Source organism: Macaca mulatta, chromosome 18 (assembly GCF_049350105.2).
Source record: "Macaca mulatta isolate MMU2019108-1 chromosome 18, T2T-MMU8v2.0, whole genome shotgun sequence".
NCBI lineage: Eukaryota > Metazoa > Chordata > Mammalia > Primates > Cercopithecidae > Macaca > Macaca mulatta.
The window spans coordinates 75,079,677-75,107,254 of record NC_133423.1 but is presented as its reverse complement, the minus strand read 5'-3'; the positions used below and the strand labels follow the sequence as shown (position 1 = coordinate 75,107,254).

General features: G+C 42.0%; 1 protein-coding gene, 1 long non-coding RNA gene and 1 other non-coding gene across 12 annotated transcripts in view; 2 read left to right on the top strand and 1 right to left on the bottom strand.

Moving 5' to 3' along the window:
• DLGAP1 (DLG associated protein 1) overlaps positions 1 to 27,578 on the top strand; it is a 968,455-nt gene that overhangs the window by 575,351 nt on the left and 365,526 nt on the right. For 2 of the 10 annotated variants that reach the window (XM_028838188.2, XM_028838186.2), the window contains exon 5: positions 21,560 to 22,588. In XM_028838188.2, coding sequence (XP_028694021.1) covers positions 21,632 to 22,588 — 957 coding nt within the window. In that variant the 5' untranslated portion in view covers positions 21,560 to 21,631. Of the gene's footprint in view, positions 1 to 21,559; positions 22,589 to 26,948; positions 27,560 to 27,578 lie in introns of those variants that run through there. The other 8 variants (XM_077974916.1, XM_028838192.2, XM_077974918.1 and 5 more) reach the window with 4 other exon arrangements.
• Positions 1 to 27,578, bottom strand: part of LOC144329438 (uncharacterized) — a 161,126-nt gene that overhangs the window by 100,088 nt on the left and 33,460 nt on the right. The gene's annotated exons all lie outside the window — the stretch shown is intronic.
• On the top strand, positions 6,894 to 7,000 carry LOC114673929 (U6 spliceosomal RNA). Its single transcript, XR_003724767.1, has one exon. It is a non-coding gene; the product is annotated as a U6 spliceosomal RNA (small nuclear RNA).

The following is a 27,578-nucleotide window of genomic DNA, read 5'->3' as shown; positions in this document are numbered from 1 at the left end:
TAAAAGAGAATGGAAATGGAAATAACTTTCTCACTGTGAAATTCAATGCTGGTATTGAGGTTCTGTGCTCTAGGCAGCTACTGTGCTGGGAAGTGGGAAGGCAGACATGCATTTCACTTTATTCTCTGAGAGCTTGGTGGAGCAGAAAGACAAGCCCACAAATGAATGTTGCAAAGTGCAAGACGAAAAATCTCAGGGTACCACAGACACCTTAGGGTTCTATTGGCCAACTGAGAGGCTGAGGCATTCCTATTAGGCTTCTCCTTCAGCTCATTCTCACTTGGGAATTAAATCCTAATTCTAGGATTTCATTTAATTTCCACCCCATGTGTACGGATTGCTTCCCTCTCATTGCTCAGAACTAATGTAATAACCCACTTGGTTTTCTGAAAAACACAATGAAGGAGGAGGTGATTTCTTAGACTGAGCAGAAATGTTAAAGTAAAGTGAAAATACCCCATGTAGGTGGTAAAATATTGACACCCATGAGGACGTAGGGGACTGAGTGTCAGGTGTCAGATCCTTCTCCACATCTATGTACTGACGTAGGTTAGCAGTCACATGTCTCACAGCCAGCAGCAGGGTGGCCAATATCCCTAGGGAACCAACTCCACAGCCCTTTCATGTGGTTCAGCTTTTATATCTTTGAGAGATTATAAAGCTTGTTATTGACAAGCAGTGGACTGGGTGTAAAGCAGAAAGTGTATTGTCCTTATGTGTAACCGTGGTCACCCCACAGTGGGAGAAGAGAGGACGAGAAGGAAGGAAATGAGCGTAGGAGACAACTGCAGAGCCTTACTAGATTTGGACAGCGCTCAGCGTGAAAAGTGAACGAGAGATGGTGGGTGGAGGAGCAGTTAAATTTTGAAGGATGAGTAGGAGCTATGTAGGCAGGGAAGGGCATCGCTTAACTGGAGGACATAAGCACCATCCTCAAAGTCATAAAGAACAGGGAGCCAGGGTGGGTAAGGAGCACTGCAGGTCGTTTGGTGGTTGCAGCCCAGGTTTGAGGGTGCGGCAGAAGGGAGGAGGGATGAGGTTGGAGGGCGTTCACAGCAAGGCCACAAGGGGCTGTCACACTGCGCAAGGGTTCTAGTCATCATTTTGAAGAGAATAGAGACCGTTTTGTGCAGGGAAGGGACATGATCAGATTTGGAAGTTAGAAAGATCATCCTAGAGGAAGGAAAATAACAAGGTTGAGGGGGTGATAGGAGAGGCAAGGTGGCTTGGACAGAATATCTTATAAACCATTTCTAAATATCTTTCTCCTTGTCCTTTTTGTTATCAGTACATGAAACCAAATAAGGAATATCCAAAGGCGGGATTCTGTTACATCAAACTCCCACATTGAAGAAAATAGCTTTCTGAGGCCAAATTCTTTTTTTCCTCTAAACAACCCAATCTAATCTAACACAATCATGTGTGATTTCTCCTGCATCCCAAGGGCATAATGTTCCTCTTTTACAAGTCTTGGAGCATCCATTTATTTATGAGACACAAAAGTGAGCCTACAAGCTGACAGGCTTTCTTCCCCTCCTTTTGTTTTATTCATTCAGGGTTTACTGAGCGCTCACTCTGTGCCTGGCATTGGGGTAGCTGCTGAGCAAACAAGTCTGACTGTTAAAGAATTCTCGTTAGGAGGGAAGACAGAATAATGTGCAAATAACTACTCAGTAGTGAAGCAAATGTTTAAAAGGTGCTAAAGTGTTATTTCCAAAGGGACTGGTGCCCAGAAACACAGATATCTCTGCTGGAAAGTGGAGAGATAGTCAGGGGTCCTGAGGAGGGAGCTGATGAGAAACAACAATGTTGGTTATCAGGGCAGACAGAATTGTCATCAGTCACCTCAAACTTCCAGCAACTCACAGGAGAGACACGCTGTGTTGCCAATATCAGATTCCCTTTCCACATCCCCTGTTCAATTATTTTATAAACTTTGGGGTACAGAGTACATTTCTTCAGTACGGTCCTCCATTACTTATGGGTCCAGTCGTACAGCATGTCTACCTGCTACTGGATTCCAATCCTTTCTGCAGAGTTCATATTTGTACTTACAAACATTTTTCTCCACAATTTATTTCTTCAGGGTTTTTTGTTTGTTTTGTTTTTTGTTTTTGCCTATATGCCATGAAGCAGAGCAATTCCCAGGGTCTAAACAAAAATCAACCTTGATAGAAAGGTTAAGTTACCTAATTCTAACAGGACACAGGATGTTGATCATGTTTTTAAAAAGGTGAAGTAGCAGCCAGCTATATGCCAAAGGTCTTAGCAGGAAAACTTGTGATTTATAGAGCTGAAGAAGCTTCCCCAGAGGAGAAAAACAGAGGGAGAGGGAGAGAGAGATCAATACCTTTCTAAGCTCACACTAGCGGAAAGTGGGATAGTAAGAGAAGATGCCTTCTTTCTGGTTAAAGATGCTATGGTAGAAGGAAACTAGACAGAAATTCAAGGCAATGGGAAGGATGTTTTCTGAAATTGGACCAAACCTGGATACAGAGTGTAAGGAGAATAAGAAAGCAATAGCAGCCCGAATTTTGACTATCATTCCCTAAGCATCCAAAAGGTTTCCTCAAATATGAAATTAACGATTTTCCTTCAGGTAACATCCTTTTAACATTCCTGCTGTTGCCCAAAGCCACTTCTCCGACTGACACAGGTACCACTCATTCTGGCCATGGCCACTTTTGCCAGTGTCAGTTGCTCTCACTCAGATCTGGTCTGCTGGAATATGGGCTGCTTGTTTATTTGTCTGGGAGAAGAAACTTAAAACCATACTTCAGTGGAGTTTTTCCCGACACAGATTTGGGTAAAGGAAGCAAACCCCTCCAGCAGTCAGAGGAAAAGCGGCCATGGGTGGGGGTTGCTAGACAAACACCCGTCCATGCAGATTGCCCATGGGACGCCACCTAGTGAAGTGTTTACTGTGGGTTCATTTCCGCTTCCTTATTTCCTTCACCTGGCTTGCAGGTCTTTGCTCATAAGTGTAGTGTAGGACGCCTCCCTGAATGAAGTGAATTGCCTCCCACCCTGTGCCAACATAAGCAGATGGTGAGGAGTGGCCACACGGAAATTGGAAGCTCCAGGTTAAGCTGAGAGGTGTGAGCATTTTGTATGGAGAAGTTCATATTTCCTCCAAATTGCAAGCATCCTTTACTTTAAATGGCCTATCTAAAGTGTAGATGATGTATATAGTCAGCCTATGTACATGTCTCTGGAATATACATGGCTTCCATGGTTTCAATTATTGTCTTATTGGAAAATAATAATAGATGAATAATTTTATTTCTAGTTCGTGTTGAAAAGCATGATTTTTCTCTGGTGTCTTCTTCTTATGCTTACGTTAAGGTATATACAAGTTAAAGGACATTGCCTAACTGCACATCAGTGACAGCAAAGCAACAGATCTGCTGCACCAAGCAAGGTCGGCTTACTACCCCCATCCCCAGCTGTGCTGTGTGCAATTTATGCAGCCATATGCTGCAACCTTGGTAACATCCCATCATTGTGTTGAGTGACAAAGGCAACTTTGTCATTGACAGTGTAGCAGTGCCTACTGTGAGTTCTGGAGTCTGACTTCCTTGATTGACTACAAGTAAATTATTTAACTTTCCTGTACCTCATTTTCCTCCTCTGGGAAATGAAGATAGTAAGAGTACCTGCTTCCTAGGCCTGCGGTGATAATTAAGTGGGATAATACATGTAAGATGCCTAAGACAGGGTTTACCACAGAGACACATCCATTTTTCTAATATTTTCTGGAACATATTGCTGGTCAAGCCTCTCACATACAAAAATCAAAAATGCTGTAGAATCCAAAGCTTTTTGAGCACCAACATGAAACTCAAAGGAAATTCTCATTGGAGCATTTTGCATTTTGGAATTTCAGATTTGGGATGCTCAACCTGTAAAGAAAGTAAACTGCAAATGTTCCAAAACCTGAAAAAATCAGAAATTCAAAACACTTCTGGGTCCCAGGCATTTTGGATAAGGGATACTCAACCTGTAATGAGTGCAAATTTTACCATACTTCCTCTTTAATAAATAAGCCAATATTTTTGTAAAACTTTCAATGCCTCCAAGTCAGCAAAGAGTTTATAAAAGATTACTTACAGAAGGCAGTTAATATGCCATCACCTAAGACATGATACCATCATCAACATTTTATACACAATATATTTGTTTATTGTCTGTCTCCCAACACAAGAATGTAATTGTCATGAAGCCATGGACTTTTGGAATTGTGTTCACTACTGAACCCCTGTTCCCTAGAACTGCACCTGTCATTTAGTAGATGCTGAATAAATATTTATTGGGGAAAGAAAGAATACATGGATGCTAGTAACTAGCATTTGTGGATATCTGAGAAGTTATTGTCTGCGTTGGCTCACTTCTACATCAAGGTTAAAATTATTCACATTGTATCTACAGGTCTTGGTAGTGGAGATAAAAGGTTGTGAGTAGCTGTGGCCTTGAGCTTAGCAGCATTCCTAAGCCAACATTTTTGGCTTTGTAGGGGCAGAAATGTGTGATATATTTCCTCACCTATCATAATGGTCACTCCTATAACAAAAGACAGGTTAACAAGAGAAAAGCATAATGAAGGTAACCAAAGTTTTATGTAACATGGGACTCCTCAGAAATGAAGACCCTAAGACCCAAGGAAAGCTTTTTTTATTCTTCGGTTTGACAAAGAATGGACAGCAGTGTAGAAATGTGATGGACTAAAGGGTGTGATCTAATGCTGACAAACTGAGCAGGGAACCTAGCAAGGCCTGACTGTTGAAATTCTTCTTAACCTCTTTGTGTAACCCTCCTGAATATGGGGCAGGGCCCCTCTGGAATGAAGGTCTTCAAGGGAGAAGGGGGAAGGCAGAGTGACCTTTCTGGGTTTCACGGCTTCCCTTGGAGGAGAGGGTTCTAGTTTCTGTGACACGCCTTGGGAAAGAGGAATTCTGGTTGCCATGACTCACTTCATGGGAGAAGGACAGGTGAGACACAGGGGGTTGGGAGAAAGTCAAAGAGACATTGCTTCTGAGACCTTTCCGATGTCCTTCAGTCCATAGTACTCGGCACACCAAGGTGCCATACTTTGGGGTACCATGTTCTGAGTTTTGACAGCTTGTACAAAGCTGTTGATTTATGAACATGATCTCAGGACCACTGATCCATACCTGATGGTATGCATTCCCAGAGGGCAGCTTGCTGGTTAGCTTCTTAGACATCAAATGTTTAAGCTGGATGAGTCTTCTTGTATTAAAACGAGGCAATATGATGAAATACAGTAGTATTATCCTTTTTGTATATTCATCTTTTCTTTAGCAGCTAAATCTTTCTTCAAAAGAAAGTCTGAAAGACAGTGGAGATCCACTGATTGACAGTGGTCCCTGCTGGGATGTTCCTGGCAGCCTAGAGTCTCTTGGTGCTTAGCAGGAAAGCTATTGAGGAGCAGGAAGAGCAGGTGCTTTAAGTCTTACAGACCTCAGTTGAAGTCCTAGCTTAGCTGCCTACTAGTTGTGCCCTGTGGGCAAGTTATTTAACTTCCATGAACCTCACTTTCTTCATCTGTGAAAAGGGAAGAAACCATGTCACACTTGCAAGCATGAGAAGGAGCATATATCAAGTTTTCAGCACATACATGTAATAAGCCCATTAATGAAGCAAAGCTTGTATTTTTCTAGATTCAAAAATACTAGTTAGATAATTCTGTATCTTACCGAGTGGCCTTGTTGCTCACTACAGAAAGAGAAAAAATCTTCCCTCATGACAAGAGTGGATTAGCAGCCAGGTTCTATACAAAATGTCCTTGTCTTCAGTGACATACAGAGAATTTGGTGTGGACTTTTCAACCACAGTTTCTTCAATCATTGCCATTGTAGTTTAGGAGACTCTAACTGCGGAGGAGGCGGAAGACGGACAAATGAGCCCCAGGACAGATGCGGCCTGTGTGCTGTGGATGAAACAGCAAAGCAGGCTTTAGCGGTCTTCATTAGCCGCTGCTCCAGTCCTTCCTGATCAGCACAATGGTTCCACTCTGCAAGGTGCCGGCACTAACGATGCATTATTCCCAGTACAAAAATAGTCATCTTACTTATAAATTATCAAACTTTTCCCGTGGACATAGCTTGTTTCCCGAGCAGGAAAATTCCCATTCATGTATTTATTTGGCTAACATTGATCGAATGCATCTGTGCCTTGGGGACATCGAGCTGATTCTGATGCACACTCGAGTTTGAGAACAGTCAACGGATGATATCAAGTGAGGGAAAAAGCATATTGACATATTTTACATAATACAGAGGTATCTGGATATAGATTTGCTACCTCTACTACAATTTGTTTCCACAAGGGATTAAAGTGGTTTATGAGATTGTGGGGTGGGTGTGTGTGTGTGTGTGTGTGTGTGTGTATGGAATAAACACCCAAGGGAAATACAATGATAGTAGAATAAAAATGGAAAAGTACTAAAACCATCATGATTTTGCCATAGCTTTTCCTGATAACTTTCCTGGTATTCAAGCTGGTGGAGCACGCACTGCTCGAAGTGGAAACATGCTCATCTTACAAGAGTAATAGCACCTGCACGATTAAAGACAGTTGGTAAGCACACAGTTTTGTTAATACTGACACCTGAGAGGAATTTACCACATGGTAAATTCAGAAGTCAATCTTTGCTGAGACAGGCAACGTCTCGACAGTAAAAACCATAGCAAGTATAAATGCCTGTTTCGTATAGTTCCCTTACATAGGCTAGTGGCTTAACATCTAAGAGCAGTTGAAAGGGCCAAATGAGGAGGTCAAGTCTGTAGCTCTCAGACAATCTGGCCAACATCTGAATAGTATCATCAAAGATCATATCAGAGGTAGAAATGGAAGGCAATAAAAAAGTAAAAGGAGTACTCGCTTCAGCAACACATATACTAAAATGGGAATGATACAGAGAAGATGAGCATGACCCCTGCACAAGGATGACATGCAAATTCATGAAACATTCCATATTTTTAATCCTAAAATTCATATAGAACCAAAAAAGAGCATAAACTGCAAAAAGCAATACTAAGCAAAAAGAACAAAGCTAAAGGCATTACATTACCTGACTTCAAATTATACTAACAAGGCTATAGTAACCAAAACAGCAAGATACTAGCATAAAAATAGATACATAGATCAATGGAACAAAAAACAAAACCCAGAAATGACCGATCTTTGGCAAAGTAAACAAAAACATACACTGGGGAAAGGATATCCTATTCCATAAATGGTGCTAAGAAAATTGGATAGCCATGTGCAGAATGAAAACTAGACTCCTATTTCTCAGTGTACACAAAAATTAACTCAAGATGGCTTAAAGGTTTACATGTAAGACCTGAGAGTATAAAAGTTCTAGAAGAAAATCTAAGAAAAACTCTTCTGGATGTTGGCCTAGACAAAGAATTCATGACTAAGACCTCAAAGATGTAAATGCAACCAAAAAAAAAAAAAAACAACATGGGATTTCAATTAAACTAAAAAGCTTCTGTACAGCAAAAGAAATACTCAGACAGACAACTTACAGAATAGGAGGAAATATTTGCAAATTATGCAACTGACAAAGGACTAATATCCAGAATATACAGGGAACTCAAGCAACTCAACAATTTCAGAAACCAAATAACCCCATTAAAGAGTGAGCAAAGGACATGAACAGACATTTTTCAAAAGAAGACATACAAGTGACTGATAAGCATATGAAAGAATGTTCAATATCACTAATCATCAGAAAAATGCAAATTAAAAATGCAAATTAAAACCACAGTGAGATACCATCTTACACCAGTCAAAATGGCTATCATTAAAAAAATCAAAAAATAACAGATGCTGGCAAGGATATGGAGAAATGAGAAAATGTCCATACACTTTTGGTGGGAATGTAAATTAGTACAACCTCTATGAAAAACTTATGGAGAGTTCTTAAAGAACTAAAGTAGAACTACCATTTGATCCAGCAATCCCACCACTGGGTGTCTACCTAAAGAAAAAGATACCTGCACTCATGTTTATTACAGCACTATTCAGAATTGCAAAGTCATGGAGTCAACCTGTGTTCACCAATAGATGATTGAGTTAGTATTATTATTATTACTATTTTTTGAGATTAAGTTTCGCTCTTGTCGCCCAGACTGGAGTGCAGTGGTGCAGTCTCGGCTCACTGCAACCTCCACCTCCCAGATTCAAGCAATTCTCCTACCTCAGCCTCCTGAGTAGCTGGAATTACAAGCACCCGTCACCAGGCCTAGCTAATTTTTGTATTGTTTTAGTCGAGACGGGATTTCACCATGTTGGCCAGGCTGGTCTCAAACTCCTGGCCTCAGGTGATCGACCTGCCTCGGCCTCCCAAAGTGCTAGAATTACAGGCATGAGCCACCATGCCCGGCAATGATTGCATTTTAAATGTGGTATATATATACCATGGAATACTGCTTAGCCATAAAAATGAATGAAGCCGTGTCTTTTGCAGCAACATAGATGGAGCTGGAGACCATTATCTTAAGTGAAATAACTCAGAAAAAGAAAGTTAAACACTACATGTTCTCCCTTAGGAGATAAATAATGTGTACACATGGACATAAAGAATGGAATAACAGACATTGGAGAATCAGAAGCATGGGAGGGTGGTGAAGGATGAGAAATTACTTAATAGGTACAATGTACACTTTTCAGGGGATGGCTACACTAAAAGCCCAGCCTTTACTTCTACACAATCTAACAAAATTGCACTTGTATCCCTAAACCTATAAAAAAATTAAATATATATATTTTATATATATTTATATACATATATATATAAAGCCAGAGGAGAAATGAAGTGGTTAGATTTGAACAAAATATGGAACAGGAATTGCACGCTGTCCTAAAAACCTTGTCTTTGAAGAGTATGCTGCTCTGAGCCAGCTACACCTCCTAAATTGAGATGTTTTCTCACTCCTTAACTCTTGCATCTTCTAGACTTCTTTTTTTCCAAAGCCTTTTACTTGGTGCATTACATATGCGACATGTACCATACAATCTAGCACTTGATTAGATTCTGACTTGTATTGTTTGCTGATTGTTCACGTTTATGTGATTTATTTTCTCAACTAGATTGTAAATTAGATGAGGCCTATCATTTCCATGATTCCTTTAGTCAGGGAATATTTTAAGAAGGAGGCTATATTTGTACCTACTCTTCAAGAAGGAATAAGAATTTGTACGGAGATTGGAAGTGAGTATCTTAGAGAGCATGAAACACAGAATCAATGGGGAATGTGGCATGTGGGGAAGAATACAAGGAGCCCAGTGTCACTGGAGCTGAGCTGTGTGGAGTATGGGATGGGGAGACAGGGCTGTCTGGCAGATGGAGGCCAGGTCAGGAAACCTCCCACCTTGAGTCACATTCAAAGTCTTAGTTATATTGAAAAAGTATAGAGGGTCTGAGAAGAATTTAAAGTGAAAGAATGGCATAATCAGGTAACAAACATTACATTACAAATGATACTGTTAGCAATATGAAATAGACTCTGTGCGTGTGTGTGTGTGTGTGTGTGTTTTTTAGAGGTGATAAGAACAGTCATTATGGCCTAGTGATTAAGAACATGCTGTGTTCAAAATGTAGTAACTGGATTGGTACGGTGGCTCAAGGAGCTAATCCCAGCACCTTGGGAGACTGAGGTAGGAGTACTGCTTGATGCCAGGAGCTGGAGACCAGCCTGGGCAACATAGTGAGACCCCCATCTCTACAAAAAAAAGAAAAAGAAAGGAAAAAAATTGTCCAGGCATGGCGGCACATTCCTGTAATCCCAGCTGTGCAGGAGGATTCCCTAAGCCCACGAGTTCCAGGTTACAGTGAGCTATAATCCTGGGCATCAGAGCGAGATCTTATCTCTAAAAAAATTTAACAATTACTAAATATATTATCTCAGACAAGTTATTTCCTCTTTAAAAGTCTGCTTTCTTATCCAGAGATTAGTCCCTACCACGTTGGGTTGTTTGACAATGAAATGAGATCATGCATTTAAAGTGGACAGCACGTGCCTGGTATCTAGTTATGATTCCTAGAGGCACAGACCATTCCATTTTTATTCACTTGACGTTTATTGGTTACTACTTTGTTTTTCCAACCAAGTCTAGATGAGAAATAATGAGTAGACTCGAGGGCTTAGGACAGCTGGAACAGAACCAGGAGACCCATGATACTATTCCTAATCAGCTTTGGGAGTAGAGCCGAGAGTGGACGCTGGGAATTTGCCATGGCACCAGTCCCATCCCCAGCGACACTCAGCAGCCTCTGTGTGGAAAAACAGAAGGACAATGGAATCAGTCCTTGGTGTATATTGTCCACAGTGAGTGAGGTAGAAGGATCATACAGCAAGGGACCTGAGGGGGCTAAAAAAAAAAAAAAAATGTTTGACCTGCTGTCTCTCCTAGGCTGGCAAGGGAGGAAGTGAAGACCACCAGGAATGGATAGAATGGGAGAAGAGGGCAGAGCTGAGGAACCAGTGAATGGAATAAACTATCATGAGAACCATCAGAGGGCAGGAAAAGTGGGAGTGAGGGAACAAGAAAATTTATGAGACAGGAATTTGAAGGTATAATGTTAAAAATTTTCAATTTTTGCTACAGTGCCCAGTGCACTGCACATAATAATAGCTATTCAATAAATAATTGTTGAATTAAAGTCACATGTATTGATCTGATTTGACTTCATGCTCAGTACAGGCAAAGACTATTTGGCTGATACCTTACAAACCAACACTCTTATCTGCCAAAACTTAATCCAGAAATAAGCTGGTGCAGTGGTGCACATCTATAATTCCAGCACTTTGGGAGGCTGAGATGAGAGGATCACTTGTGCCCAGGAGTTCAAGTCTGCAGTGAGCCATGATTATGCCAGTGCACTGCAGCCTGGGTGACAGAGCAAGACCCTGTCTCTAAAATAAATAAAATTTAATACAAACAAAAATACTTTAATCCAGAAACAATGAATGTCATCATACTTCCTTCTCTATCACAGCAAAAAAATATTTCAGAAGGTTGACTGGATGTGGATTTGTTTGTTTAAAATTTAAGACTGGGTATAGAATTCTAAAAGATAATAAAAACCAGTTCCAAAATGAAAAAAAGTTAGAAGGGTCAGATTCCTAGATGTATAAAGAGTCAGAATAAGGCACTTTAAAAATGATGGGAAGACGGAAGCAGGAGGAAGGGGCAGTGTTTGAGGAATTACAAATCTAATTCCCATTAACAGCAACTATTGCAGAGGTCAGGGCAGGCCAAACTCACTGAAAGAGAAAGACTCTGTAAGGTGTTGAAAACAGCCGATTGCAGAGATTGTCCTCCTCACTTCCTACATGGTATCTGACCACTGCTCGCTCATGCAGGCATTGATGATAGTTTTCAAAGAGTGTATGTATAGTCTGAATTAGCGTGCATACTGTATCCAAGCCAATAAATACTTAAATGGGTATAAAACTGTATAAGGATAACTTAGCCAGTTCTGCTGGGGCTGCTTCAGAGACTGACTCACATTGGCCCCACTTAGATGTAGACCACAGCGGTGGAGGTTCTGTATGCTTGCAGTTACCCACTGGGCAGGAGGGTCCCCTTTACTTGGATGAGTAAGTTTTGTGGGCCTGCCCTGGTTCTGCCGCATGTGACCACAGAGTCTCACCCTCTGGGCAGGGAGCCAGGCCTAACTAGACCTACAAGGCCATTAGGCAGCTGCTGTGTGCTGTCTGTGTCTTTCCCTGGGATTCCATGACTGGCTCCTCTCTTGCCTCCACACACACTCCCTCTGTAGGGCCCATGGCTAACGCTGCCCCACAGTTCAGTAGCATCAACTCTGGCTTCCAGTGGGGCCGACGTGGGCCCTTCCTTTACTTGACCTTGAAGATAAGCTCACCAGAGTCCAGTGATTCTAGGAACATCCCCACCTAAATTTCCCAAAGTGAGCATCTCATTAGCTCATTGAAGGCTCTGCATGGATGCCCCTGAATCCAGTTTTCCATCAGCTCAGAGAATGTGGTGATCGCCTTCAACAGTCCTGGCCACAGTGTCATCAGGAGATGCTGTGAGTAGGGAAGAAATTCCCAAAAGCAGGTGTCAGCTAAACAGCTACCACAACCAGGCTTAGTATCTGCACTTTTGGGGTCTCAGCACTCAGGAAAGTAGATTTGTACAGCAAACTTGGTGAGAACAGCAACAACATTTAAAGAAAGAGACTTTAAAAGAGAAAATTTGATTCAGGTAAATATATGTATATGCATGTATGTATATATAAAGTCTGGCTGTAAAACAAGTTGTCTAGAATGTGCCAGAACATGTTCACAAGACTACTCAGCTAGTCATGAGCAGTCTGGACAAAAATAACTTGGCTTCATCAGAGGCTATTTCCACTGCTTCTTTTCAAGTTGTGTTGTCATATTGTTTTGATTGTCATTGTTTTTGTGTTTTTTCCATCTTCCATCACGGCTGTCTTTAGGTACCATTAAATGGCTTTATTCTGTCATCATTGCTTCTTTCTCCTAGATTTATCAGTAGTTTGCAAGTTTTTCCCAACTTTTTTTGGAGTAAACACTGATGGGTTTTTCTCTTCTCTGTGAATATTCTACTCCCATCAATTGTACCCCCATAAGATAGGCAGTCCCCCTGCTGCGGCACCTCCTGAAGGGCACTGGTCCATGGCCGGTCAAGGTAACCACATTCTCTTAGCAGGCTCCCAGGGGAATTCATCTGTCCATTTAGCCGAGATAACCAACCCTCTCCTGGAAATCCAAATAAGAACAATTCCATAGGAAGCATATCTCCGAGGTCTCGTAGAGTCAGCACAGGCACCTTTGAACTCTGACAGTCCAAAATAACATTAGGAGATGTTATCGTTTACTGCCTGGATTATCTTCACATAAAAATCACTTCCTAAGTCCTACGACATTTTGCTCAGCCACCAATATAAATGATGACCTATTAATCATTTCTCAAAGAACACTACCTTCCACCTTTTTATTCTCAAAAACTGTTATGAAACCACTTTTTAAAAGCTTTGTATGGAGACGCGGGTGATTGTAATTGTGCTGCCTACTGTGACCAAATTGGAGAAGATTTCAGTTGAGTCGTTGGTTTTTTTTTTTTTTTTAACAATACCATATCTTTTGAAAAGAAAATGCCTCTGAAGGCATTTATTTGTAGGAGCAGACTGATTGACAGATGTATTCACAGACGAAATCAAACTGCAGATGATTAGGATAGCAATCAATGTTAATGAAAAGCCAAAATACATTCTGCATCTATAAAATGGCTCAGCATTGTACTCTGCGTAATATAATTGGTATATTTCAGAATGTGCTTATTCAAAGGTGCTCTAATAGTACTTGTATAATTTTAAGTATACAACACATGAAAATCTTCAGGTAAGGAAGCCTGGAAAAGTGAAAGAATATGACATTCAGTTATCCTCAGCAGGTACAATTTCAGATGGTCAGAAAATATCCAAACGGTAGGCATTTGGACAACGTTAACTCACATTCTCACCTCTGTTAAGTTTTCTGTTTACTTTTCTTTTTCTTTTTCTTTTTTTTTTTTTGAGATGGAGTCTCACCCTGTCACCCAGGCTGCAGTGCAGTGGCCACGATCTCGGCTCACTGCAAGCTCCGCCTCCTGGGTTCACACCATTTTCCTGCCTCAGCCTCCCAAGTAGCTGGGACTACTGGCGCCCACCACCACATCTGGCTAATTTTTTGTATTTTTAGTAGAGACAGGGTTTCACCATGTTAGGATGGTCTCGATCTCCTGACCTCATGATCTGCCCACCTTGGCCTCCCAAAGTGCTGGGATTACAGCGTGAGCCACCAAGCCTGGCCGTTTTCTGTTTACTTTTACCCAAAAGTGCCATGGTTTCATTTTTTAGTAGTAAGAACCATTTTCTGATTTTAAAAAGTAATAATTTAAAATCATCAGTCTGTTGGGCATTCATCATTCTCGATCTCTGTAGAATTGGGATTTATTATAAGTAAATGGGAAAATTAATTTTGTTCTGTCTAAAAAAAATGTCATGTATGTGTTCAGACTGTGGTTGGAACATACATGTGTGGGCAAGGAGGCCTGAATCAGGAGACACTGCCGTAGCTTGCCAGGACATTGTCCCCATCTCTTGGCATACTCCTTCTTTTCTTCCAGTCTTCTCTCATAAACTGCTCTTGCAAGAAATCATTGCTTCTTTGAGATCTTTCTGCGCCTCCCCACTCCCACATGTATTCTCTAACTACAGGTAGAGAAATCTTTAGTACAAGTGTGACCATGCCACTGTCTTGTTTAAATTCCTCTAATGGACTACCACCACCTGCAAATACAGTGCTACATCCTGACATAGCTTCACCAGGGATCTCAAGATTTTGCCTGGACTACCTGTTTCACTTAGGAACAGGTGCAGATGCACAGTTTAGTGCACAAAATTACAGAAAGCAAAATAACTGTAAGCTATTTTGTCTCTTCTCTCTCCACACATATTCCCTCTGCAGAGCCCTTGGCTAAAGTTGCCACATGGTTCAATAGCATGGGACTCTGGCTTCCTATGGGGCCAACACAGGCCTTTCCTTTACTTGGTAAGGAAACAAGATAAAGGTCTGTTTTTCTCTCAACTAAACAAAATGCAGAGGTGCACATCCAGGGCTGGTATGGCACCCCACTGTAGGTCAGAACCTTTATCTTTTGGTTCTCTAATCCTCAAACTGTAATTTCCACCTCAAGGTAAAGATCACTATTCACCCAGTCCCATCAGCTGCTTTTCTTTACCCGGAAAGGGTAGAGAAAGGTATGCCCCTCACTTTAGAGATGTTTTCCAGAAATTGCACATGCCATTTCAAATTATATTCCATTAGCCGGCATTAGTCACCCAGGCACATCTAGGCAGACTGAAAAATGTAGTCATTGTTCGGGGCTGTTTGTACTTTTCAACAAGAGAATCCTTTCTTTCTCTTTAGTGGAATGTTATAACCTGGCATGGACAAGCTTCAGGCAGGTGGAGGGATGCCAAAAAGGTGACTTGAGAGATAGAGAGTAGAAGGATGATTATTTAGAGGCTGGGAAGGGTAGTTAAGGGGGTGCTGCTGAGGTGGGAGAGTGGGGAAGATTAATGGGTACAAAAAAATAGATGCAAGGCCAAATGAATGATAAGCTCTAGTATTTGATAGCACAATAGGGTGACTATAGTCAATAATAATCTAATTGCACTTTTAAAGACAACCATAAGAGTATAATTGGATTGTTTGTAACAAAAAGGATAAATGTTTGAGGTGATGGATATTCCATTTACCTTGATGTGACTATTAAACATTATATGCCTGTATCAAAATATCTCATGTACCCCAGAAATATATGCATGACTAGGTACCCACAAAAATTCAAAAAAAAAAAATTTAAGACAGCTTGACCCTGAAAAGATTCATGGAGATTTCCTCTTCCTGATGTCTCCTCAAACAAGAACACAGTGCCCCCGTTCTCCTGGGCAGGGTCCACCACTGTCTTTCTAAAGTAAGTCGTGATTGCCTGCCTGTCCTTCCTCATGGGGTAAGACAGGGGAGGACCTTCAGTATGCTCCTATTTCTGCATGTAAAGAAAAATCAAGAAAAGCAGCTCTAAATAAAGACATGCACAAAAATCAAAATGGAATAAGGACTTGCCAGCTTTGCAAGACTATTTCCCCTTTGTCAGCATCTTCTAATGTGTGGTGTGTTTGTGTTTTCCTTGGGTCTAATAAATTACCTACCTTGAAAATGTCCTTTACAGTGCTGGATTATTCTTGCTTTGGTCATCATCTGGACAGTAATAATTCTGCTCCAGGTGTGGGAACTCTGGAAAAACTGTGCATCTCACACTCTGAGCTTGTCTCATGGTCACAAACAGCGTCAAAAAATTATCCAAGCCAAAAATCAGAAGTCATGGCACAATGGTAAAATTGAACTTAGAAGAATAATAAAACAGAATGTTGAAGTCACAGTGAACAAGAAAAAATTAGAGATAATCACTGGTAGTCATAGAAACCCTCATGAAGACATGTTGACCACAGTCCCCATCCTTGCTCAAAGAACAAGGCCTGCAAGGCAATTTCCCTATTTCCAGAAATTGTTATCATCAAAGTCTAATTAAGAGGTTGGCATCCTCTTTTTTCAAGAATGCATAGAAGAATGAGAGTTGTTATTTATCTCTTTTCACGTTTTTTCATGGCTAGGTCATGAAATGCATACACTGAATCCCTAGTGGCCAAAGGGCTTATGACATGGCTCTCACAATATATCATAAGCCCTCTGGCCACTAGGGATTCACTGTAGGCATTTGGTCATCTTTGCAGCAGCAGACAAGGAAGGGATGTTCAATTAATGCTTTCTAATGACGCTGTTGGTCACACCATAGGTGGGAGCAAGTGGTGCCCATGGATACAACTTATAAACATTAATTAGGAGAGGGGGGAAAAAAGAGACAAATGTGCTGGAAAGGGAGTTTAAGAGTAAGGCAAGAGGAACATGAAGAATGAGAGAAAGAAGAGCAGGACCTCCACAGTAGGTGCCACCAACAACTGTCTACCCATTGCCAGTGGCCTTAGGATTTTAGATCATTTTCCCTTGCTCACCAGGAAGTCGCAGAATGTGTTCCCTTTTATGATCACAAACTCCCCTATTTTCATTTTAAAATGACAAGATAGAAGAGAGTGTAAGATTTGTTATAGAAAGGGCCAAGGTATTAAGTTGTGTATTTGGCCTTGACCAGAAAGATAGATTTAGCATTTAGAAATGTTTATTGCCATTTTATGACCTTATTTTCCCACATCACAGAGAAAACAGATCAAGATCTCAATATCTCTTTTACAAATATAAGTAAGGAAGGAGGAACATTAGCTTATTTATTCTGGATGCAATTTGTTACCCTCCAAGAAAATAGAGGTGCTTGTCCTGTGCTGAAAATAGCCCAGTTAAATTTTAGTAAAAAATCACACTGTGTATGATTAATTTACAGAAATTATCATCGGTTACATCACTTAACTTAAATCATCATTAGTGGCCTTAAACAACTCTTCGTTTGCTCTGCTTGTCCTCAGGTAACATCATCTTGCATGGAATGTTGCTCACATATTAAAGATAATTAAATACTGAATACCTGATTAAAATAATCTTGTATATTTTGGAATAAACATGTATAATTCATGTTTTCAGCTCTTGCCAGTTTCACATTTTATTTAGCAGAAAATATCTACCCAAGACTCAACTGCTTGAGAAGGAAAGTTTGAAATATTATCCCGTATTATTTTATATATTGAGATTCTACTATATGTGATCATAAAACTTAGTATGTGTCTCTAATCCTAATAGAATCTTGTTTTTGCTTTTTACGTCTATATTTGAAAGGCAAAAATGTCCTCAGTGGAACCTGGTTTATAGAGGGAGACTTTCTTATGCAATGGATTTTTTGCATCTAAGTTAGTTTGTGCCACAGTTTTGCTAAAAACACATACCTCACCCTCTTACATTCTTCCTTGCCACAGCCTACTTTTAGGACCATAACTTCATACAAAGCAATCCCAAGGTGTTCTGTTTCATTAGTCTCTCACCAGTGGACATGTTTTTACCTATTGGTTCTTCCTTATCCACCAGTATCATAAGTCCTGAATACCTTTGTTGTCCTTTCAAAAGTCAGTTTCTCTCTCTCCTCCAGGCAGATTGCCCTCTGTCTAAGCATCCTGTAGTCAGCAGGTCAGGCAAGCTCCCCAGACTACTTCCAGACAGGTAGAACAGCAGAAGGTATGATATTGTCCAGTGAGGTGCAGAGTTAGAAGTCGAAGGTATACAGGTCAGAGGAGATGTTCACCAGCCTGCTTCCTGCGTTGCTCTGAAAACCACTAGTCTTTGGAATGGTCACCCCGATGGAATGGTCCCCCCAACTATTGGGTATGTTTCCTTGGCCGCACCCAGCCTGGCCTTTGCCACACAGTCATGTTTTCATTAAACAGATGCTACCTGAATCACAACATGAACCACTTTGGGAAATGTTGCATTAATGCATTAAGTTATTGAGCAAATATTCTACTAACTTGATTCCCACTATACACTAGGATAACACTTTACTAAATACTGGGTGGGTGAAACATAGTCCCTACCCTTAAGGACCTCACAATTTAGTAGACTAAGCAATTTTGAGTGACTGTGCTGATGAAAACCTTTCAGCATTATCCCTGAATGCTCAATCCAGAAACTGGGAGACAGGAGGAAGAAAGAGCTTCACAAAGCATGGATAGAGATTGCCAGCATTGTCATGAGCTCCCAGATGCAGTATGTCTCATGGAATAGACAAGACCTGGCCTCTCAAAAATCTTTTTTCGTGAGGCCTAGTGTGGGTGTTTGATATGTTTGTTTGTTTGTTTGTTTTTGAGATGGAATCTTGCTCTGTCACCCAGGTTGGAGTGCAGTGGCACGATCTTGGCTCGCTGCAACCTCCGCCTCCCGGATTCAAGCAATTCTCCTGCCTCAGCCTCTCAAGTAGCTGGGATTACAGGCTCCCGCCGCTATGCCCAGCTAATTTTTGTATTTTTAGTAGAGATGAGGTTTCACTATGTTGGCTAGGCTGGTCTTGAACTCCTGACTTCAGGTGACAAGCCTGCCTCGGCCCCCCGAAGTGCCGGGATTACAGGCGTGAGCCACCGCGCCCAGCCCTACGTTTTGTTTCTTAATTAAACCATATATCTATCTCTCTAGGAATATCTGAAATGACATTAGTGATATTTTAGAGAGTCACGTTGGCTTTCCAAGATGATTCTTTATATGGCAATTTTTGTATTGTAGGAAGTCTTGAAAGAAAATCAGGCTGTCAGAAGGAACTTGGTCAGGCACTGACTCTAACACTGTTTTAGAGTCCAAAGAAAATACTCTGCCCTGGTGGAGTAGCAGCCTCTGTTAGTTACTAAAGCTCCAGAAGATCCGAGCTTGGAAATGGACTGAGCTACCCTACATGGGATATGCATGAGTGACTTTTTCCTGAGGCTGAGCTATTAGGTCTGGGGCCCTTCACTCATGTCCCCAAGAACTTTTCAAGGGCCATCCTTTGGTCATTTTGCCATTGTCTATTAACTTTTTTTTTTTTTTTTTTTTTGAGACAGGGTCTCATTCTGTCACCCAGGCCAGGCTAAAGTGTAGCAGTGCGTTCACAACTCACTGCAGCCTCAAACTCCTGGGCTCAAGCAGTCCTCTCCCCACTTGAGGAGCCGGCACTAGAGGCATGCGCCACCACGCCCAGCTAATTTTTTTTTTTTTTTTTTTTTTTTTCGTAGAGACTGGGTCCCACTATTTTTCCCAGCTTGTCTCAGACTCCTGGGCTCAAGCAATTCTCCAACCTTGACCTCCCAAAGTGCTGGGATTATAGGCATGAGCCACCACACCTGGTCTTGTGCATAAATCTTGAACCAGAAACCTTAAACTAGGAAGAAGAGATACATGATCCTCAAATTAGCCAAGTCATGCTTACTTGTTCTCTCAGTTTGTTTAGAGAAAGCTCTTGACCCTCGATTGACAGAAACACCTGGGCAGATTTTCTCTACATTTCTGATTTATTTGCCATATCTTTACTTTTTCCCGTTCTGAGTAACCTGGGGGGATTGTTTGTGTGGTGCAGTTGTTCCTACAGAATTCAAAAAGGAAAGTATGCAACAGAAGACAGATATATCCTAAAGATATGAGGTGCCATTGGCTTCTGTTAGTCATCCTGTTGTTGTTTTTTTTGTTTGTGTGTTTGTTTTGTTTTGTTTTGAGACAGAGTCTTGCTCTGTCACCCAGGCTGGAGTGCAGTGGCATGATCTTGGCTCGCTGCAAGCTCTGCCTTCTGGATTCATGCCATTCTCCTGCCTCAGCCTCCCAAGTAGCTGGGACCACAGGCACCCGCCACCTCGCCTGGCTAATTTTTTGTAGAGACTGGGTTTCACCGTGTTAGCCAGGATGGTCTTGATCTCCTGACCTCGTGATCCACCTGCCTCGGCCTCCCAAAGTGCTGGGATTACAGGTGTGAGCCACCACGCCTGGCTCATCTTGTTTTTTAACTCACATTTTCATTCACATTTATGGAGTGCTATTATTATGTGCTTACATGGCTGGATCGACACTAGGTGGGGGTACATAAGGTGACTAATAGACTGGGTGGCAAGGAATGTAAGCTGGAAGAGAGATCCTGAAGCAAGCAACTCTGTAGGTTCTGGGGAGTGAGTTTCAGATGTGGTGGAAACAGAAGACAGGAACTAATTCTCTCTGCTAGGAGAACCAGCAAAGGTCTCCCAGAGAAACGGAGCCCCTCTCTGGTTCTATCTTTAACGATTAACATGTAGAGACTAGCCTGACCAACATGGTGAAACCTCATAAATACAAAAATTAGTCAGCCATGGTAGCAGGCTCCTGTAATCCCAGCTACTCTAGAGGCTGGGGCAGGGGAGTCACTTGAACCTGGGAGACAGAGGTTGCAGTGAGCCGAGATCGTGCCATTGCACTGTAGCCTGGGCGACAGAGCAAAAACTCCGTCTCAAAAAAAGAAAAAGAAACAAAAAGTAAGACCCAAGAAGCAAGAGAAAGATACATCCAGTTATTGTGGTCATAGAGGGGAGGAGAGTTATTCTTTCAAATAATTTAAAAACAATTTGCCTTTTTAAAAATATAGTTTCCTTTTCCTAGTTTTCTGTTTTCTTTTTTTTTTTTTTTTTTTTTTTTTTGGTTTTTTTCTTTTCTAAGACGGAGTCTTCCTCTTTTCCCCAGGCTGGAGTGCAGTGGGGCCATCTCGGCTCACTGCAAGCTCCACCTCCCGGGTTCAAGCAATTCTCCTGCCTCAGCCTCCCCAGTAGCTACGATTACAGGCACCCACCACCATGCCCAGCTAATTTTTGTATTTTAGTAGAGACGGTTTCACCATGTTGGCCAGGCTGGTCTCAAACTCCTGACCTCAGGTGATCTACCCGCCTGGGCTTCCCAAAGTGTGGGGAATACAGGCATGAGCCACCGCGCCCGGCTTCCATTTTCTGGTTTTCTAGCTTTACCTCCCCCTTCTTTCCCTACAGGCTTCGGAGTCAGCTTTCCTGCCCCACAGAGGTGACAAAGCTTTTCCAATAATGAATTCAAGCTGGTTTTAGGGACACTGATAGGTTCTGCCAAAAATGAACACAGTCGCAGATGGCACCCTCAAAAGATCAATACCAGGCCTGCAGGGTTGCTCACGCCTGTAATCCCAGCGCTTAAGGGAGGCCAAAGTGGGAGGATCGCTTGAGCCCAGGAGTTCGAGACCAAGTCTGGGCAATATAGTGAGACCTTGTCTCTACGAAAAATTAGCCAAGGGTGGTGGTGTCTGCCTGTAGTCCTAGCTACTCAGGAGGCTGTTGTGGAAGGATGGCTTGAGCCCAGGATGTGGAGGCTGCAGGAAGCAGAGATGGCACCTCTGCACTCCAGCCTGGGCAACAAAGCAAGACCCTGTAAAGTGCAATACCTAATTTCCAAGAGAAATATTAACGACTTTGCCCTCTTCTTCATTCCCCCAGATCTCTGCCCGAGACGGGTCTGGAACCTGACTCCCGGGTGTCCATGACCCCGGTGGCTGCTTCCCGTCCGCAATGAAAGGGCTATCGGGCAGCCGCAGCCATCACCACGGGGTCACCTGCGACTCGGCCTGTGACTCGCTGTCGCACCACTCGGACCGCAAGCCCTACCTGCTGAGCCCGGTGGAGCACCACCCCGCGGACCACCCGTACTACACCCAGCGGAACTCCTTCCAAGCTGAGTGCGTGGGACCCTTCAGCGACCCGCTGGCCAGCAGCACCTTCCCCCGCAGGCACTACACCTCGCAGCAGGAGCTGAAGGACGAGTGCGCCCTGGTGCCCCGCACCCTGGCCACCAAGGCGAACCGCATCCCCGCCAACCTGCTGGACCAGTTCGAGCGGCAGCTGCCACTCAGCCGCGATGGCTATCACACTCTGCAGTACAAGCGCACGGCTGTGGAGCACCGCAGCGACAGCCCCGGCCGCATCCGCCACCTGGTGCACTCGGTCCAGAAGCTCTTCACCAAGTCGCACTCCCTGGAGGGGCCGTCCAAGGGCAGCGTCAACGGGGGCAAGGCCAGCCCCGACGAGGCGCAGGCGGCGCGCTATGGCAAGCGCAGCAAGAGCAAGGAGCGGCGCGCGGAGCCCAAAGCCCGGCCCAGCACCTCCCCCGGCTGGTGGAGCTCGGACGACAACCTGGATGGTGACATGTGCATCTACCACACCCCCTCGGGCGTGATGACCATGGGCAGGTGCCCCGACCGCTCGGCCTCACAGTACTTCATGGAGGCCTACAACACCATCAGCGAGCAGGCGGTGAAGGCCTCCCGGAGCAACAACGACGTCAAGTGCTCCACCTGCGCCAACCTGCCGGTCACCCTGGACACCCCGCTGCTGAAGAAGAGCGCCTGGTCCTCCACGCTCACCGTGAGCCGGGCCCGGGAGGTTTACCAGAAGGCCTCGGTGAACATGGACCAGGCCATGGTGAAGTCCGAGTCGTGTCAGCAAGAACGCTCCTGCCAGTACTTGCAGGTACCATTTCTGTCAGTGATGGAGGCTTAGAAGTAGTACCTGGCATGCTTGTGTGGGCATTTCTCCTGGTTCTAGTCTTGGCACTACTCTGAATTTTCTATTAAGATATGAACCTGTGCAAATTATTTGGCATCTCTGTGCCGAATTGCTCATGTGGGGAAAATGCAAAGAACCCAGTGTTACCGACCTCATCGGGTTATCTTAAGATACTATATATCCAAGTGCTTTGAAAAGCACGCCTATGGAAAGGCAACGAGTTATTATGGCGTTCCTCTTCTGTCTGAGGGATCATAGGATGGGAAAGAGAGGAAAGGAAAGTCTACAGAGAATTTTTAAATAAGTCCACCTTTCTTTAATTCAAAAGTAAACAATGATCTTTTGAATTATGGAAAGAGTTTCCTTAAATCTATTCAGGGTTGTGGGGTGCTTTTCATTGTGAAATCCTGCCTGAAGCTATGTTAGAACACTGCGATGGTCATCACCAGCACCATCAGTAACTACACCCCACCTGAGCTTCCACCCCAAGGGCACAGCAAATCAGGAAGACACCCTGTGCCCTGAGGAGGTGGGGAGCTAGCCAGTTTGGGGACCTGACAAACACAGCTGCAGAGACCCAGGACAACAGAGAGGAGGAGGAAAAGGAGGAAGGATCAGAGAAGTAAAATACAATTAGTGTCAGGGCGTAAATCCCACACACCTACAGAGCCACGGCAGGCTGCTCTTCCCTGCCACAGTCTCCTTATGTTTTCCTCCAGTGTGCTGAAACCAGATGTTACCCGGAGAAAAATATAGGAGAGAGGTCTGCTTCTTCCCTACCTCCTTGCTGTAGTATTGTAATTTTTCCCAAGACACATTTTTCCATAAGGAGGACTCTCATCTTTTCCTTTTTCGAAGTGTCTTTTCTTCTCTGTTCTCTCCTGGTAGCCTCATCTTAAAAAAAAAATTACTGAGCTATAAAAGTATAACATACCCACTCCCATTTTACACTTCCACCTTAAGAAGAAATACAAAGAAAAATTCTTCCTTTGAGGAGTTCATCTTTTTTGCTCCCTTTGAACTCCTCCTGGCAAATCTGGCTCCCTTGGGAATGCCTCCACCAATCCCTGAGAAGACCCCAAGCTGGCAATCCCTGGACAAGGGCAGTGCCAGAGCCTGTTCTTGGAGTTCAGAAGAAGCACCAGCACATGGACAGTTTTCACACACAACACACAATAACGTGGTCCGTATTTCCCACTGAAGGTCGTGTTGCCTAATTTCCCATAAGGTTGCTACATGTTAATAAGTTATCAAGAACTATAACAATTTCCGAGCTCAAAGAATCATTTAATCCACTTAGCATATGAAGAAGTAGACACCAAGAAAGGTAAATACTTAGTGAGTTAAACCGTTAGCATGTGGCAGAGGTGGGACCAGAACCCAGTCTCTTAACTTGGAGAAATGGCCATTATGAAGGTTGCAACTGAAAGCTCTAGAAACTCTTTAAGAACGTAAAGCTCGCCCACCACTGAATGTAAAGTATTTCGGTAAGGATATCTGTCTTGAAAAAAGTAAGGAGTAAAGAGATAAAAGCCCTAGAGTACCACACATTTTGTCTGCAAAAATTCTATGACCAGTGGCAAAAACAAAACAAATTGAAAGAAAAAAAAAAAAAAAAACACCTGTACTTAAGTAAGTAATGATGAGATTAGATGAGAAGTATCAGAGTAAAGGATGCTGTGTATGGATCTAGCATAAGCCTTCATTAGTAATGAAATGTTTTCATTATATTTGCCTGTATGCCTACATTCTTCCTACCTTAGGTTCATTTTTCTTTCTTTTTTATACCTTTTTGGAGTCACAATCTCAGGTAGTGGTAAAACGTGGAAGGATAAGGAAAGAAAGAAGGAAAGTGATATTAATTGAAAATCTACTATATACCAGATGCTATAGCAAATGTGTTCACATTTCGTATTTCATTTAATCTTTGTAATAATCCTGAGATTACTGAATGTAATAATACTGTATTTTTATGAGAGAAGAAACTGACACTTAGAAATATCAAGTGATTTAAAGTCCCATGTTCTGGAGGTTGTACAACTGAGATTTAGACTCAGGTCTGTTTGATGACAAAGCCAAACTCTTTCTAATATGCCCTAGCACAGACCTGAAATCAAAGGCATGAAAAATGGTGAGCAAGAAGAAAATAAAATCTTTAAAATAAGCATATTATTATTAAAGTTTTTCAGTAAAATCAGAATGAAATCTTAAAGGCTGAAGTATGGGATTTAGTATAGTAGCATTATTGGATCTCCTTCTAAAAGATTTGAGAATTCTATTTTCAAATTATTTGCCTTCTTTAAGCCATTTTTTAATGAAACATTTGAGGCTTACAGAAAGGTATAAAGAAAAAACAAATAAAACACCCATTTATACATTACCCGTCATACAGAACTAAAACATTCATTACAATGGATCACATACACACTCGTATTAATCCCTTTTACCTCCCTTCTTCCCCAGAGTAATAGCTAATCTGTCTTTGACACCAAAGCACCTTTGTTTTGAATTCTGAAATTATTGAAACGTTGAAAATAGTTTCACATATTCTGTCCTACATTGGGCAATAATTAACCAAGCTAGTTCAACCTTTTAAATATAAACTAAACTCCAAGATAATCCTTATTAATAGATGTTGAATTTATTAAATTTCTATTTTATGCAAGGCTTTAAAACTAGGGGAAAAAAATCTATATTTCAATGTGGGGAGGTAGTATGTTAGTAAATGAATTAAATGTAAACCAGTGTGCACCTCCCAAACCATGTGCTGAGGCTGAAGAGATGCTGTAAAGAAAGGGAAGAGAGAGCCATACATTCATATGGGATCAGAGGAGAATAGAAAATACCTCCTGAGAAATGGGCTGCTGCTCCCTTCTTGCTTCTAGGAAATGAAAAGAGGATCTGCCATCCCGTGCAAGGGCTGCTGAGGAAGATGGGGTTAGCCCCCGCGCCAGCCGTTCCAAGGGAACACTTTCATCTATAGGCTCATTCTTAGAAGTAAATTTGGGAAAACAGAGAGGGAAAGGGTTTCTTTGGAGTTCTTTTTTTTTTTTTTCTTTTCTTTTTCAGTTCTATTGCCTTAATTGCCAACTAATATTGAAGCTGGATTTATAAATGGATTTAACTTCAGTATTAGAGATTTAGTAGGCAAAGCACTATTCTACTAGTTCCAAGAGCATTCTAGTCCTTATTTGCCGCTAACTAGTAACATGACCTGGAAACATTCTTTCAGCTCTCTGGACTTCCTTCCTCTGCTAGAAAATGAGGCACTTCCTCCAAAAGATATATGATCTCAGTACGCATTTTCAAACTCTCAAATTACATGTGTCGGAGTACTAATTAGAACTATTGTCAAGAGCTGGAAGTCCCAGGACTCTCATTTCAGAGATGCCTACTATATGTTTTTCAGATGTTATCTAATTTGCTCTTTAAAATTCTAGAGATATTTCACAGTCGAAGAACCTAAGTTTTTGTAAATTAGGTTAAGTAACTTGCCCAAGGACACACAGCTAGTATGTGGCAACATGCTGGGTCAAAACTGATTTCTCTGCCTTCAAAGTCTGTGTTCATTTACTACACCCAATCTCTACCTCCTCCAAATACAAAGCAGAGGAAGGAAGCAGTGTATATCAAATATCTATTATGTGCCAGAAACTGGGTATATCTCATTAAGTACTCAAAACAACTTTGTAGAGTATTATTTACTTTAGATTTATAGACAGCAAAACAGGCACAAATGCTGAAATCATTTGCCCAGGAACACATAAACAGTAAGTGGGGAGCTAGCACTTGATCCCAAATCTGTCCAACTCCATAATATGCTTCAGTAATGGAAATGAGTGCATATTTTTTCTTTTATTACCTCATTTGTTTTGTGGTAAATGTATGTGTGCATCTGACCTCATATGCGTGTGAGAAGTTAACAGGGCGCGGATGTGAAATCAGACTAACAATGAAACAACTGATTATGTCCCTAATTTAATTCAAGACTAACAAAGATGAAATTAATAATCACCAATAATAAAGTCTAAATACTAGCAAACCTCTGCTTCTCTCTTTGCAGAATTATCACTTAGAATTAGCTTAATGTAGGTCATTGCCATGATTCTATAGAAAATGAGAAGTCTATAGGTATTTAGCCTCTGCCTGACATTGACTTAGGAATCAAATACTGTAGCTTGAAATCACTGCAAGTCCCAGTTAATACGGTCAATTATATTATGAGTGATATGTGCTCGCTGACAAGCTGTCTGTAGTTAATAAAAAAGGGACTCCTTTTTTTCCAATATTGTTATTTTTAAATGTCAAGAATCAGATGTCTGCTGTTTAGAACTATTGTACCGCTGCCAGTGACTGTCTGTATTAGGGTTGGGAGCAGGAACATGGATTTGAAGACATTAAAACTGTTTAATTCTCAGTTGAGATGTGGTTGGCTCTTATACATTTGGAATAAAGCATTTATGGCACATCTCAGGGTAAGTGCTTAATAGTTAAATAAATAAAATAGGAAGAGGTTCAGAGATAGAATAAAAGGTAGTTTTTGTTGTTGTTTTGTTTTTGCTTTTAAAAAGCAGAAATCTTGGTTCCGTTTATGCCTCTTTATGTAAATGTTGTATGTCGAGTGACTGACATGTAAAGCCATTCAGAAGAGCAAGATTTTAGATTTCCAACTGTTAACCTAAAAGAAAAAGCCCTTCAAACCGTGTATTTTGCATTCATTCAGCCGTAGAAACAGGAAAAGGGAAACAAAACGCTCTCTCCCCGGTAGAAGTGGAGAGAGAGAGACAGAGGGAGCGAGAGAGAGAGCAAGACAGACCGAGAAGGAAAGCACTCCCAGAGATGAAATTTTAGGAAAGCAAAATGATCGACCTTTTTAAGGCTGAGTGGGTTTCTTCAGTTTGTGTGCAAGTTTCAAGAAATGGAAGGACTGACCAGGTTTGGGTATAACTCTTTT